Source organism: Melospiza georgiana, chromosome 5, assembly GCF_028018845.1.
Source record: "Melospiza georgiana isolate bMelGeo1 chromosome 5, bMelGeo1.pri, whole genome shotgun sequence".
NCBI classification, from domain to species: domain Eukaryota; kingdom Metazoa; phylum Chordata; class Aves; order Passeriformes; family Passerellidae; genus Melospiza; species Melospiza georgiana.
In genome coordinates this window covers 51,238,198-51,254,452 of record NC_080434.1, presented here as the reverse complement: position 1 = coordinate 51,254,452, position 16,255 = coordinate 51,238,198, and the positions used below count along the sequence as shown (strand labels likewise).

Here is a 16,255-nt window from a genome sequence, read left to right as displayed (position 1 = left end):
ACTACTTTGGCCTGTAAGCGCAGGTGTCTCTGGTTACCTTTAGAGCTTTTGGATTTTTTGTCTTCTCAATTATATAATTGTTCTAATTTGCTAAAAAAGAAGTCTGTCTGAAAAAGCCAGGAACACAGAACACCACTCTTCTTTTTTTCTTCCCTTATCTCGTCTAGGATAGTTGACTTCTTTAACGTTCATTTTCAACAGCCTCTTTCACCTTCCTGCCTCTGGTGAGTTCATTGCAATATTTTTTTCCTAAGAGTCTTAATGTGAATTGATATTCTGAATCAAATTAAATATATTTTGGTTTACTTTTGTTAATTACTTTTATTAATAAGTTTGTGAAATTGGTTCACATAATCAGTTTTACTTTTCTGCTAAATACCATCTGTTAAACGCTTGGTGCTGAGATATACAATAACACACTGGCCTACATCTTGCATTTTCTGTATTTTCATTTGTTCTAGAGTTTTTTTCCACCTCAGCGTAAAAAGGCCTTATATAAAGTAGAAAAAGGGGTGTGAAAAATTTCTTCCATGTTAACTGATATAAGAAAAAAGAAAAAATGGGAGTTACTCTCAAGATGGTGGATCTGATTCTGATGCTCCTTTCTGTTGTATGAACTATGAATGTAGGAGTGATAGACTATGTATTATACAAATTATGTATAAATCTGCAACTTTTCAAATTATGGTCTTCTTCCCCATTTGTGAAGTACATCATGCTTCTGAGGAAACTGTTCTGTTTCATCTTAAATGTTCCCAGACAAATTTAGGTGAAGATTTTATTGTGAGAATTTGAGAAACACGTTCTTAGGAGTGGAGTGAGATTCAAAGTATTTTTCATTTGACAGCTTATCTGTGGTTGGCTCTGGCTCCAGCAGCTGCCTGGCCCTGCTGGGTTTAACAAATGCCTGTGCCACCTTCTGAGATGGAGGATTTCCATCTAAATGGCCACATCTGTAACTCTGTGTTCAGGTCACTCCCGTGGCTTCTTCTCTGCTTTCTGATCCGGCTGTGGCATGTTTAGGGTGTGGAGTCCCCTTACAGAGCAGTATGTGTGTATATGCATGTGTGCACATCTGTGCACACCCATTTCCAGATTCTCCTCCCAGACCCTGCATCTTCTGATGCTCTAGTGTGATGGAATGGTCTTGTCACGTTGCCAATGAGATGCAGTTAATCTGAAAGGTGAATGAGGATAAAGCACATTGAGGCTGGAACCATCTCTCTGACACAAGTCCCTGCAAAAAATCTGAATGTGGATTTAAGATTTTATAACTTCTCATTTCAGCTGTGTTTCCACCTTTGGATGGGCAGGAGTTGAACTGTGGCATCTGGCAGAAGCCAGCTTTAACGTGGGATTTATCCTGAATAAAATACTTGCAGAAGGAAAAGGTAGGGTAAATGAGATAACTTAGTTATTAACAGTCATATCTGTCAGCAAATTTTGGTGTCTGTTGCTGTTGGAATAAGGTGGGATTGTGCTGCTTCATATTCCACATTTTCAACCCCACCATTTATGTCAGTGTTTGTGGTTTTCCAGTAGGAAGAACCATATGTGTATACTTACTTGACTTTAGAATGGGATTTGATATAGTTTTTCTGATATAGTCTGAAGATCTGTAATACAAATGGAGTCAGTTCTACCAGAGAAAGTGGGTACAGACTTCACGTGAATACTGTTTGAGATTTGGGCAGTAACTGCAGGGTCAAAAAGCCACATGTGCACTTGCTTCCTGCTGAAGTTAGAGAATAGGTCTTAGTGAGGCATAATACCAAGTTTTACATTCCCCAGATTGGGTGCTGCAAGCCAGGAAAATCTGTAGGTTTGTAGTTATAGAGAATCGATGTTTTTATAAGTAATCTGTACTTACTAAATTCCAGAGTAAAGAATTAAATGTAAAAATGGATTTGATTTTCATGTATAGCAAGATTCACAGGCCATCAGCAGAGCAACATGGCTGTAAATTACTGTAATTTAATCCCATTTTAAGGTAATTTTACTGTGCCAAAGCAGTGGGAAATAATCTCCTGGCAGAAGAGCATCAGACCTCAAAATGGAGAGACTGGTGCTAAAGTCACATTGCTGGTGACAACTGCTAGTGCCAGTGATGTTAGGAAGTAATTTCTTGTACAGTAAGGGGCAAGCCATATAAATCCTGAGAGAAGTGAGGGGGTGATGTGCAGCACACCCAGAGCACAGGAAGTGAGCAGCCAGCGTGGTGGCGGTCATGGGCTGGCCTGTTTTGTAGAGCAATGGCTCTGTACCAGCGGAAGCTCCTGAGGAGCTTTTCTTGGTGACGCTTTCTGATAACCAGCCAGGAGGACACCAGGCCAGGGAGATGAAATTCTGCTGTTCCTCCTCTTGCTTTCACTGTGCAGTTCTAGATGTATAATAGCAGGTGAGTTAGGCACTTTAATGTAAAAGATTTTCTGTGAAAACTACCTCTTAAGCCCCCATTTTCTTTGTGAAATTTTGGTGCTGTGATTCTATAGTTTTCAGTAGAAACAGTGGAATATTTCTTAGGGAAATATCACTGAATGCACCATTCAAGTGATTCATTTGATTGAATTGACCATAAAATGAAAAATTGGAGATTTTTCTATAGTATTGTTTGAAAAGAGATAAAATAAGTTACTGTAAAATTTGCCTTTTTCAAAGTCTTGGTGTAACATTTGAGACATCAAACCACACAGCTCTACATCATTCCCAAATTAAGTTCTCATATTTTTGGCTAGTGGTGTGTGGTTTTATTAAATCTACAGTTTTCAAATGTTTCCATGCTATGACACAACTTACAGCTGAAAAATATTTTGAGATAACCCCAGCACAACAATTAAGAAAGGAAGTTGGCTGCAGCTGTCTCAAGCCCACTATTAAGGCATTATAGCCTTAAGATGCTGGGCAGGATCCCACAAACACAACAAAGCAATGTAACAACAAAATTTGAGGGCTGTAGTCTACCATTAGCTCTTCTCCACAAAACCAAGTAGAGTTTCCTATTTGCTTAGCAGGATTTAGTTGTCCTTCAATTTTTATGTCAGTGAAGAACTGGAGAACCGTTCCAATCCACCAGATGGATCAGTGTACAGTGGAAGGGGAGGTTTTGGAGCCTGCAAAACCTCTGTAATGCAGAGTGTGAGTACTGGAAGTCATGGCTACAAACCTTGGTGTATCAGGTCTAAATGAGCAAAGTAGCAGGGAGCGATAGTCCCAGCAGTCCCAGTGCGTCACTGCTGAGAGGGTGGCTGGAGGAAGGGGCAGCATGGTCTGAGCACTTTGTGCACACATGCACGTCCTGCAGAGCGGGTGTGCGAGTGGCTTGTGCCCAGCCTGGCTTGTGCCCGTGCCCTGTGTTTATCACAGACCCTTTATCCCTCCCCCCAGCACCGTTCCTGCTGCTGTGTCAGCGCTGTGTTGCTTTTGCACGAGCTATTACATTTGCTCTTTGGTTACAGAAGCCAAGGAGAAGTGTAAATTGCTAAGGGATGAGGGTGGGGCTGAACTTGGCATGCTTCTCTTTACCTGACAAAGCATATGAACCTGCTGGAAACCACACGAGGATTCTGCTGTGGCTTGGGGATTTCTCTACGGGGAGCCATAGTGACCTGTCATGTAGGAAAGACCCAGCATGTGCTGGAAAGGGAGCAAACACCTCTCCTGGCAGAAGCTGGCACAGTGGGCTGTGGTTACATACTGTGCATGATGCTGCTTCTCACACACAAGCGTGAGTACCCGTAACTGACACTTGCCAGCTTGAGGTTGTTGTACCATCTGGTGATACCACTTCTCCTCATGAGTGACAGTGTGTTGCTTTTGAAAGTTAGACTGATTTATGTCAAAATATAGGTATAACTGTCTCTCCTAATATAAAAGCATGAGACTAAGACCCCTGTGTAGCTGGCGGTCTCTTTTAGTTGTTTCCTGTGCCATGGTTATTGAAAGAATATTAAATATTTCAAACGTGCAAGAAAATTTTCTTTCCTTTCATTGATAGGCATGCCAGTGGACACACAGTCTTCAGCTTGCCTCTTTTATTTACATCAAAAGACTGTGCTTAAAAATCAGTAAAGACTTTGGACTTTGAAGTTATTGAGCTACTGATGTACCCAAATATCTATTAATTAACCTATCTATTAATTATCTATATAATTAGATAATTAGATAGATAATTAGATAGATAATTAGATCATCTGTGAGCTTTTGTTTTTCTCACTATAAAAATATATTATGAAACAGCTGTCGTAAAACGTCTTCAGGTAATTTCTTTGTTTTCCATCGATTTAAATGTCAGTTTTAAAATTCCCATCTCTTTCAGTGGAGGTTTAATTCTGGATGAAAAGCTGTTGGATAAAGTATCTCAGAGTTTGAATCAAGTCCATCAGGATTCAAAAATAAAGCATGGGAAATGTTCTCATAATGTTCAAACATCTCTCTCCTAAAATATCTCTCATTTCATATGTGTGATCATTTTCATTCAAAATATGTAAAAATCAAGAAAATCAAGGAAAACTTTCTATGGTTCCCACTGAAGAACTCTGCAGTAAGATTTACCGTAGCATGGGGATTTGCATGATCTTTAAACCAACTGAAAGCCAAGTGGATGGCAGCTATAAATATATGAAATGGCTTCTCAAAATACTCAGAATGAGTGAATGAGTGAGAAGGATTTATGCTGAAGAATGAGTGAGAAGGATTTATGTATTATATTTGGTTGTAGAGTCTTTTCTCTTCTTAACCTATTCCATATGACCTGCTGCTGTCTGCAGTATCATATGTTTTATATAAAGGTGGGAAGATAACAAGATTGTAATGGAATCAGAGGAAAGTAAAGGAAAACAGGCAATAAAATATATATTCTGCTCTGGCATATGGTTGGTGTAAGATATAAATCAATATAAAATCTGAGCAGGTATAACTTGTGCTAATTCCAGAAAAAAAATTTAAAAAAGAGAAGAAAGCTTGTTCCTTTGAAATTGGGCTTTAATCATAACTATGCATGGAAGGTAGGCAGTTTGATGAAGGCATGCCCATTTTTAAATCTAATTTTATCTGCTTCAATTAAGGAATTCTAGAGAGGCTGCATGGTAAGAAAAAAAAAAAGGTCCTGCTTGTATAATGGATATGTATTATTTCTTATTTTATCTATGTGCTGGATATAGTGCGTGAATACTAAGTCATGGCATAGATTGTGGAAGACAACTCCTTTTTAAAAATGTATTGAAAATATCAAAAATATAAAAATCATAAACCAACAAATGCAGGACAATTTATGATAATTGTATGTTTTATACTTGAAAAGTATTTGAAATTATTTCAAAGCAATGTCTTCAAATTTTTAACATTTTTATGTACATGTGTGCACACACAAAATTTAAGAGCGATATTAAAGATGGCAGTTTCCCCGCTATGTGAAATCTGGACTATGATTTTAAACACTCTGATGTATACAGAGACAAGAAAAAGGTTTTTGTTGCTAGCAATCCTAAGGGGAAAAAGCTAAAATTATCAGGGAGTTTCTGTTTTATAAAATAAATACCAAACCAAATTATTGTTGCTTCTTTTGCTAGCTTTGCTCCGAAGTTTGATGTTCATCACAGCAAAAGGAATGGTGACATGCAGTAAATATGAATTCTTCCTGAATTAAAAACAAATCATTATGTTTTAGCAAGAGGTCATTATTGTGTATTGTTTGTTCAACATTATTACTACTCAAAACACCTGTACATCTAACACTTTATTCTTCTCACAAAATATACAAAAATAATCTTCCATGGAACACTGGCTAAATCTGTTCTAACATTTTCCTTCTCCGTCTTTGCCTCCCACTGAAATCAAACTTGTGCAAATACATAACTTAATGAACGTGGAGAACCTCCTTCTTCTCTCGCTGATATTAGGGGGAGAAGATCTAGGCTTGAGAATCTCCTTATTTTATGATAGATATTTTATAAAATCAGAGCAAAGTTCAACTTGAAGAAACTTCTGAAAGTAAAGTTGGAGATCTTGCAAGGGATCCATTGAGGAAAATGGAGACATGGTAGGGCAATTTTTAAGGATGTTTTAACATTGAGGAGCATGTTATATCACTTGTAGCATTCATGTATTAGCTTGTAGCTATAGTGTTACTGTTGATTACTTTGTAGCATTTAAGGGAGCCAGTCAAGAAGATCAAGTAGAGTGCAAACGAGGGAGAGGAGCGCGGTCATACCACAGGTTAGAGCCAAAACACACAGAAGTCAGCCTTCTCCACTGCACTTGGCACTGGCTTGAAAGAGGGGAAGCCCTTTTGACTGCAAATGCAAGTGTGAATATGGAGATGCCAGTTTGTTTCAAGAATTTACCATGTCACACATCTGCAGGATTTAATATAAATCCATGCATCTCCTTAACAACATATTGTAAAGGTGTGTCTAATAAATGTAATGGCTGTATACACAGCAGAAATATAACAGTTTACAATGGGTGACTATGTAAATTTATATGTAAAATTCTATCAATTAGATACCTAGATTATTGCAAATCCCCATCTCTGCTCATGGAGATTGTGCATGGAGGTAAATGTGCATACAAATACATATGTACCTCTATGTGGACCATGACCATTTCAATAATGCATCCATTTGATGCAAAATATGTATATAGCTTTTTAAATGATGTTAAGTTATCTTGCCCACAACACGTTTCCTACAGCAATCAGTAGCAATGTCTTTTGCCATGAATTAATATCAAAGTGTCCATATATATATGTATAGGGACATGCACATATCCATGCACATATAGATTTGATTTTTTGTACATGACTGTATTTGTTCATCACTGAAATACTTAGATTTTAAATATGCATAGATTTATTTTCAATATTTTTGTGTATCTATATATGTGCGTATACACTTCTATGCGTCCAGTCTTTCAAATAATCCATCATTCTCTGAGAAATTATGAATGATTATTTAAAAGTAAGAAATGTTAGTTGTATATGAAAGAGAAATGGATACCTGTGTCTGCAGATGGTAAAAATAAAGAACAAGCAGAAATAGGGGTAGGGTCAGGCTCACTGGAAAGAAAACATAATAATTGTTGAAGGTTTTAAATGAAAGAGTACTTCAACAGCCATAAAAATTTGGGGAAATTTTTAAGAGTTAAATCTATTTTAAAAATCCTACAAAAATATGTTATCAAATTATGTTGACAAATCAAAAATATGCTTTTTTTATTTGTCTCAAACTTCAAGAAATTTAACTGTGTTGAAAGAGGATGTGGCATAAAAAATTTGAAGTGGTTTGAGGCCCAAACATTTCTACATGTCAATAATTCTACACACACAGTAGTCTAATTAAGGTCAATTACTTAAATATAATGTGTTTTATATTATCAAGGCTTCAGTTTGGCTACAATGCATTTAGAGCTGCTGAAAATTTGCTTTTGACCTGTAAGTCATTTAGGTAGAAAAAGTATTCACAAAAGCTCTTATCCAAGCTTCTAAGTATCCTTTCTTAATTCTTTAAAATCACATATCTATGAAATATGTGATAGCACTCGGGTTAGCAAGTAGCACTTTATCCATGTTCATCTGCAAGTGTGTCTGTATCCCCATCTGGATCCAGGAGCGGTTCTGTGTCAGTGTGAATATATATATATGTATCTATATCTATCTATCTATCTATCTATCTATCTATCTATCTATCTATCTATCTATCTATCTATCTGTCTATCTATCTTTCTATCTAATTTTTAAAATATATTTATATATTTATATGTGTGTGTGTGTACAGAAACAGAGACTGTGAGGGACAGCAGACAGACAGATGGCTGATGAACTTCTGTGCTCGAACGTACACGTGTGTGACATTTGCTCACCAGCTGCTCCATGTACAGCTGCATCTGTAGTGAAACTCAAAAATTTCTTCTCTGTTTAAGCACAGAGGAGAAAAATTAACACAGAGGAGGGTAGGAAAGAGAGGTGATATATATCAAGTATCCTGCAGAAGGAGAAGGCTAGGCTGACCTAACTTGAGGCGTGACATGCCGCTCCATTTCTGGTGACTTTGAGGGTATTGGATCAGACTGAGAATGGATTATGAGCTGGTCCTCTCTGAAGGGATTATTTTCCTACACTTGATTGACCCCAATTTCAGCTTGTAGAGAACATCTATACTGAAAATGGATCCCTTTTGAAAATGACCCATAATACCATGAATGCCACATAGTTTGTCATTTACCATGCCATAAACATGGAGAAAAATTACTTCAAACTAATGGCTTGAATCTTTAAGTGGGTACTTAGCATTGTCAGATCTCATTGGGTTCTATTCAGAGATTTAGGATCTCAGATGAATACATGAGTCTTACAGGCTTTTTGTTAATTTTTGGAGTGGTTCTAATAGTCTGTGTTCCTGTGTAATTTGTAAATTGCTGAATCAAGGTGTGATTAGCCACAGAAAGAGGGTTCTTAAAGATAAAAGAAATATTTCCTTTGTCTAATTCTATAATTAGAATGAGAGTTAAATTCTTTTTCTCAGCAACTATAGTGAATTGAATAGATCTTTAAATATGTTATTATCTATTGCTTATGTATTATTATAGGTACTATTACTAAAGAAATTAAATTAAATTTTATGAAATATAAGATAGCTCATTAAGTGGTTTTATATGTATGTGCAATGTGTAAGCATGCGTTTCAATACATGTATTTTGTTACACAAAAACTTTCATCCCTTTACTAGGACTTCATGTCTCATTTAATCTTGTAAATAACACCGGTCTGTGTTCGTTGTTGTTTTATATCAAGATTTCACATTCTCCATATGAGGGAATTTGCTTTAAATCTGATAACTTGAGTTCCCTTGCTAATAATAAAGTTGACAAGATTACTGAATATTTGATCATAAATCTTTCTCTTCATTTGCAGTGGTTAAAACTGCCAGAGAAAGAAACAGAGGTATTTTCAGGTGTTGACTTGATCCAGAAGTGATTTTTTGCAAAGGTTTCTAAAAAAGTGGTTCTCTAGTTCTCGAAATTTCATAAATTAGAAATTAAACCCAAAATTCAGTTGTTTTTTTTTTTAACAAATAAAATACTGAAATTTGAAAACAGGAACAGATTTCACTTTTGTGAACAAGGGAGTGAAAGAAAAATTTCCAAGCTTTTAAGTCCACATTTTTTTTTAATTCTGGAAGGAGATTGTTTTTGAGATGACAGGACATCCTGGCTTTGAAAATATGGTGTCATTGCATGTTGCTTGCTTTTCTAACTTTAGAAAGGCATTGAAGAAATTATTGTACTTAAGGATAAAATATCTGTATAAAAGCTCTCACCCAAGCTTCTAACTATCCTTTCAATTCTTTAAAATATAAAATATAAAAGCACCTTGAAAGATAATCTGGCAGTTAATCTGTCAGTATTGCAAATAACAGCTGAATTATTCTGCTAGTGAGTGACCTGCCACCTTTCTCTTGGGCCAAAGAATAGTGATGACCCCTGTGGTAGCCACCTTAGGAAGTGAATGAGTTCAATGGAGATTTTTTGGTGGAGTAGTTTGGGGAAAAGATGCAGCACCTTGCAAAGGTACAGGCTGTGAGCCCGCCGTGCCACCTCTGAATGCCACTATGGACTTACATGCTGACACTCTCTGAGGTAGATGGAGGCTGATTGGCAAGACAGGGCTAGAGATCAAAATTGTCTTGAAAGGAGTTAAGAAAACGGGAGGCAGCTAATGCAGATGTCAGAGAATCAGCTGTGAATGCATGACAGTGCAGCAAGGATTTGTTTACTTGCAGTCTCCAGACAGACTGCAGCTGATGGATTAGTTTTCAGAAGACCTGTGCTGTAGAAGCAATCTGGAGGATTGTATCTGAATGGAGCAAGTACACCTCATCCACAGAGCAGAAAAGCAGGCAGTGTGACCTTGACAACCTGGTGATCTAGCAGAGTGTCCAAACTGGAGTCACAACAGCCACAGTTTCTGTGTCACAAGGGGCTGCATCTTCTGGGTGCTGTCACTAACCAGGCAGCAGCATCTCTGCCCTGTGTTGATTCCTGCCAGCCTTCCTCCTCCTCCTTCTGCTTGCAGGAGTTTTCTCAGGCCCTGTCCATGCCCTGGAGTGCCCACGGAGGTGAAGATGTAAAGCTGGACACTCTTCTGGTCAGTGAGGGTAGTCTTTGTGCCTCTTTCCTCTCCTTGAGAGCATTTAGCTAAGGGATGTGAGGAGAGTTCTTACATATCTGTGGTGCAATTGCAAGGAGCAGTGGTTACAGTCAGCACATTGGAGAAGAACTGTAGGCACTGTTTTACATACCCCACCTCTGTGTGAGGTGGGATTTAAAAGAGTAGAGTAGGTAGGCAAAGACAGTATGTACATTCAAGTATTGCACAGCTGATGGAAATCTCTCCGGTGGTTTCAACCTCTTCTATTAGTCTAAATATTTTAATTTCCTTGCCATGTCAAATCTCTTCAAGAACTAGCATAGACAGTGCTCAAACTGAAAAACTTAATCTGCTGTTATCCTGACATAAACAGGACCTCTTCTGAGATGTAACTGAGGTAGGGAGTGGATAATGGCAATAATAGTTAGCATGTTAACTGCTTTAACTCTCCGAAGCACTTTATGACTGATCCAAAAAGCTGGTTGTTTGCTTGCATGGTTTGTTTATGTATGAGCTAATTCCATTGAAATTCCAGCCTACCTGAGTGTGCACTATCAGGATCTAAGAGAGGTTTTGAAACTGGAGTTCCTGACTTTTTATTTTCCCCTATCATAAGATGCTGTCCATCCCCTGGAGATGTTTAGCCATGGCAAGTCATACTCACAATGATCTTATAGTAGATACCAGATATTCTTCTCATAAATGAAAATCCCATTTGGTCCAGCTGATAAACTTACCCCTTTTGATGTAGTAGTCCTTTTTTTCTTTGTTGCTAGAGCTCTTTCAACAAATACCAGATTAGTTTTTCATGGGATGTATATTCACTTGAATTCTCTACCTGCAAAGAGCTCCGGTGCTGCTGTGCTCTGCTTTTCATCCTGTCCCATTGCAACCCCACTCACCTTCTCCATATGGTATTCAGCCATGAGCAAGTGTGAGGTGTTTTACCTGCGTGAGATTGCTGAGGTGCAGCTCAGACACTGCCCAAGGGCAACTGTTGTAGGGCTTCTTGTGCTCACACCACCAGTGAAGTCCGAGATCTCTGTAACCACGCACGAGTGCCTGTATTCCAAAGACAGAGGGAACAAAACCTGAAGTTTACTGAAGATCACTACTCAGCATGACCACACAAGAATAAGACATGCATTCTTATACCTAGTGATTTTATAACAGGTCTTACCTTACTATTCAAATAATATCTTCTGTTGTTATGAGTGAAAGCATAAACCAAAAAAGCATAAAAGAAGATAGAGGTTTATATATTGAATTCCATATACAAAATGATCTTAACAAAGTCTGTAAATTTTTGAAAATCAAATTGTTGGATGAAAAAAAAACCTCCACAGCTTAGACTCCATCTCTAATTTGTGATCAGTTTTTCTGCAATCTTGTAATGGTTGTAGCACACTGTGCTGTCGGACCAACACAGAATATGAGAGAAAGGGACAAAAACTTTTGCAAATATTTATAAAACTGGTTGTATACTGAGGCACAGAAGTGTCCAGTACTGTCTTTAAAGGACACTTTGCAGTACTGCTCTTTAAAGGACACTGCTTTTTGTTGATGCTTAATCAATCATTTTCCATACAGTGAGGTGAACTTGTGTAATTATTTTAATATAGTAATGCTGCTCTTACCCTGAGGCTGCAACAAGGATCAACTAGGTGCCTAATTACAGATAATGCTTCAATATGCACATATGTAGTCCCAATTATATATGGAAGCACATGAATTGTTGTTAACAAATGCAAGACCAGGGCCATTGAAGGCAATTTGTCCACAGGATCACAATATGGACCTTGTTATATACCAGGGTTTTTTATTATTTACTGGATGAAATGTAGAACAATATCATTTGCTTTGAAAACAATTCTGCACTGTCACAGTGGGATATTTCAGCATCTTGTATTGTCTGTCAACTAGCCATATTCACTAGTCCTTAATATCTCTTTCAATCTTTAATAATTTTTATATTTTCAAAATAATCAGCATAATTTGACCTGGTAATCCACAAGTTGAGTGCCAGAACAATCCTTTTATCTGTCTTTCTCTGTTTTGGCATTTATGAAATTGCAAAAGTCATGCTTTGGACATCCTTATTTCCCCCACATTCCAATGCGCAAAATAATGCATCTGAAGGCACTGAGGACTCCTCGCACCAAAGAAATGTTTGTTCTGGAAAGGATACTTGGTACATGGAAACTTTCTCCTGAGGGTATGCATCTTTGTCTGAATAGGACATTACTATCTTGTGGTGAAAGTGAGGTGTTTTCAAACAATACTGGTGACCCAATTTTGAAATAGAATACTCTGAAAGAGAGATTATTATTCATACAAGCAATTTGAATGTTTATCCTACATATGCTTTTTGAATTTTTCATAGATGTGTTTTGTAAAGGTCTCGTTTAGTTCCCTTGAGAGCTTGTTTGGAGAACAGAGAAGGCAAGAGTGTGGAGTTAGATCTAATGAATCTTTACAAGCAAATTTTCATCTGCTGCCACTAAAACTTAAATTCTCAGTGCAGCCTGTTTCCCGGCAGCCAGGAATGCCGTGAAGCAGCCTCAGCCTCCATCCCAGTTCCTGGAAGCGAGCGGCATCTGAGCCGCGGTGTCGCCGGCAGGCCAGGAAGCGCCGAGTGTTGCAATGGCTCCCGCAGATACGGTAACCGAGCGCGCACAGCCTCTATAAAGCAGCGAGCTGCGGGCACACATCTGCCGGCAGCCGGGCCGTGAGCTGGGGGAGATGCTGCAGGTGTGCCCGCAGCACCACAGGAGGTAGGGCATGGCCTCTGCACAAAATGAAAGCAGGGCAGTAGCAGTTGTCCGTACCTGTAAAATGTTCTCTTTAAGCTCATTTAGCACTTTCCCTTTGTGTTTCCCCCTTTGTGGAGTAAGCCAAAGCTTGGAGTGTTCTAGAAATAAAGGGAGAGGGGCGGTGTGTTAGGGTACTGAAAGTGGAGAGCATTACAGTAAAATACAGTATATGCCCTTTGTGGCCATCATTTATATCTGTGCAAATAGCCTTCAGCTGGGATGTGTCTCTACATATATGAAGGAAACAGAAATATATTATTTATGTAAAAAACACATGACATTTTGAAATTATGCAGTGATACTTTCTTTTTAATTACTCTTGTTCATCAGAACTAATTTGTCTTCAGTTTTGCTGTTAGTGATTTTCAGAGCATCTTGCGTGTCACCCTGTGTGAGCAGTGAATCTTGCACACAGTTAGTGAGGAAGAAACAAATGCTTTCAAAATAGGAAAATTTGACTGAATGCTGGCAGGAGCTCAAAAGCAATTACACACTCTGAAGAGTACTCTTAGTTCAGTTTTACAAGGGAGTAAATGCCAGGACAGTTAAATTCCCTTCAAATGAAATTTTTACTGGGGCAAGCATTGGTAGTGGGGCTTTCTTTTGCTTGTGTTTCTTGATTGTTGAAAGCAATTTGTAAGAAAAAATTTACCCTGTTTTTGGTTTTTTCTTTTGCTGTGAATCTTTCTTTGCTTTTAAAAATTGTTCAGGTTCACGTGAATTGAGATTCACTCCTGAAGTCTTTGCTGCCTCATTGTCACAAATGGTTCTGTGTTACTGTTTCATATGGGATTGTTTAAATAGTAAAATTGGTTAGCAAAGAGCTTTTTTTTTTTTTCTCCTGACTACCTCTAGAGAGCATGACTACATTTTCAAGGGAATCTGAACTGATCATTTAGGGATTCAGGATTCTGTCTTGGTAAAAGTCAGAGACAGGGAATGTCTCACAGTGTATTAGTAGCAGTTATATAAAAGTTAAATTAACTTTATTAGTCTCTAGACAATTGGAAGGAAAAAATAGCTTGTGTCAGTGGAAAATGGTAATAGTGCTAAGACTGTTAGCCCCTGTGGAGCAGCAAGAAGGTTATTTATGTGAATGGCTGTTGCACACACAGCTGGCTGGGAGGAAATAGAAAAGTTCATCATCCTCAGTGAGGGATACTTGCCATGCCTGTCCAAAGATGTGTCCAGGCATCTTCATCTCGATGAGGAATGATTTGTTCTCTGTGGGTTATAAATGTTACATTTTATTTTTACTTTCCAGAAACGTCATTTGACTCATTGAAGATTTAAAACCAACAGAGTCATGTGGGAGAAAATGAAATTTTAGTCTCAAGTGGCAGAATCGAGTCATAAGAAGTAAAGAGATTTGGATGGTTTCTCACTAAATGGAAATTATATAGAAGGCTTCTAAGACCACTGCATCTCTCCATCCCGCTCCTGCTGCACAGAGACTGCACTCTTGGCCTTGGACGTTGATAAAATGCTGGATTCAGTCAAGTGTGTTCTGGTGGGAGACTCTGCCGTTGGGAAAACATCTCTCCTGGTACGTTTCACTTCTGAGACTTTTCCAGATGACTACAGACCCACTGTATATGAAAATACTGGAGTAGATGTCTTCATGGATGGCGTACAGATCAGCCTAGGTCTTTGGGACACATCAGGCAGTGATGCCTTTAAAGGCATTCGCCCCCTCTCCTACCAACAGGCAGATGTGGTATTAATGTGCTACTCGGTGGCAAACCACAATTCCTTTCTGAACCTGAGGAACAAATGGATCAGCGAGATCCGCAGCCATTTGCCCCGCATCCCCGTTTTGGTGGTGGCCACTCAGACTGACCAGCGGGACGTGGGTCCCTACAGCTCCTCCTGCATCAGCCCTATGGACGGAAAGCGGCTCGCCCAGGATGTGCGAGCCAAGGGCTACTTGGAGTGCTCTGCCCTCAGCAACAGGGGAGTGCAGCAGGTGTTTGAGTATGCTGTGAGGACAGCGGTCAACCAAGCCAAAAGGCAGAACAGGCGGAAGCTCTTCTCCATTAATGAGTGCAAGATCTTTTGAGGACTGTCAGCAGTGGTTTTGCTCACGTTTGTTCTTTCTGTTTCCTCACAAAGACGCTGCAGCAGAGGGAATGGGAGGTGAATCAAAGGAGGGCTCCTGGAAGGACCGCAGTGCAGGTGCCTATTTATGAAACAGGTGTGCTCTTTATCTGAGCCTCTTCCCTCCAAAACACGTGTGCTATCTTGAAAAATGAAAGGTGCATACCCTTATTCACAGGCCTGTGTTTGGACTTCGCAAGCCTGAACTGCTGCAGGCCTAGCCTGCAGATCTGCAGATAACAGCAGTACTGTTATCTGTTATTTTGGTTTTGTTTCTGTCAATGTTCCTCAGTTGTTGGTTTGTCTGTATCTGCATTTATTTAATGACAAAATTGTGCCTGGATCAGCCCCTACCTCTGTCCTTGTGGATTTTTTTTTTACTTAAGAATGTAGTATATAAAACCTGACCAATGTGTATTTTATTTAGAGGACTCTCGGATATATTGTTGAAAATTACAAAAGTTTGTTTTAATATTTTGGTGGTTTTCCCTTTCGCTAACCACAGAAATGAACTGTCCTATCCATGTAATAAATGGCCTGCAGGCAAGCCTTAGACTTGCTTGAGTCATTGCATAACGGTCATCAGTATGTCCAGCATAGGAATAATCAAAACTTAGTGACATTTGACAGCTGTCTCCTGCAGTTTTGTGAGATTTGTTACCTTAATATTGTTCCTCAACAATGTGGTCAAAGGTGGGAAACTAATCTGATTCTTCCTAGACTTCACTGTCTTACAACCTCAGGGCTTGCAGACAGGGTTGGCTTAGACATATGGCTGGGCTGGCAGGGATGAATCTGTGCTGTCATCACCTCTGTTGTCCCTGCTGTAATTCTGGAGACAAAAGATTTCAGTCTCCAGAGATGGAAGATATTTTTTCATGAGCACTTAAATTCGCATATATTTTTAGTACACTTTGTACTAAAAATATAAAACAAAGCAGTAGTTTTACTGGAACCAGTCACCAACATTAGTAAAAGATTGAGTACAAAGCAAGGTTGACTTTAGAATGGCTAAATGACAATTTTTTGAGTTTGGATGCTAAGTATAATTGCCTAGGTTGTATCCAAGTAAGACTGAACCAGGCTTCACATCCTGGGGAACCTGTTGAGTCTAGGAGCCAAATCCTGATGGACGTAGTGGGGCCAAGTTACCCTCCTACACAGAAAGGCAGGCTAAGGAAATGGAAACTTCAGGTGTGTA

The 16,255-nt window shown here is 38.8% G+C and overlaps 1 protein-coding gene across 1 annotated transcript; it reads left to right on the top strand.

Annotated features, from left to right (window-relative positions):
* Positions 1–1,334: 1,334 nt before the first annotated feature.
* RHOH (ras homolog family member H) lies at positions 1,335–15,354 on the top strand. Its single transcript, XM_058024778.1, has 2 exons — positions 1,335–1,391; positions 14,222–15,354. The coding sequence occupies exon 2, from the start codon at positions 14,441–14,443 to the stop codon at positions 15,014–15,016; it is 576 nt and encodes a 191-aa protein (XP_057880761.1). The 5' UTR covers positions 1,335–1,391; positions 14,222–14,440; the 3' UTR covers positions 15,017–15,354.
* The last annotated feature ends 901 nt before the right edge of the window (positions 15,355–16,255 follow it).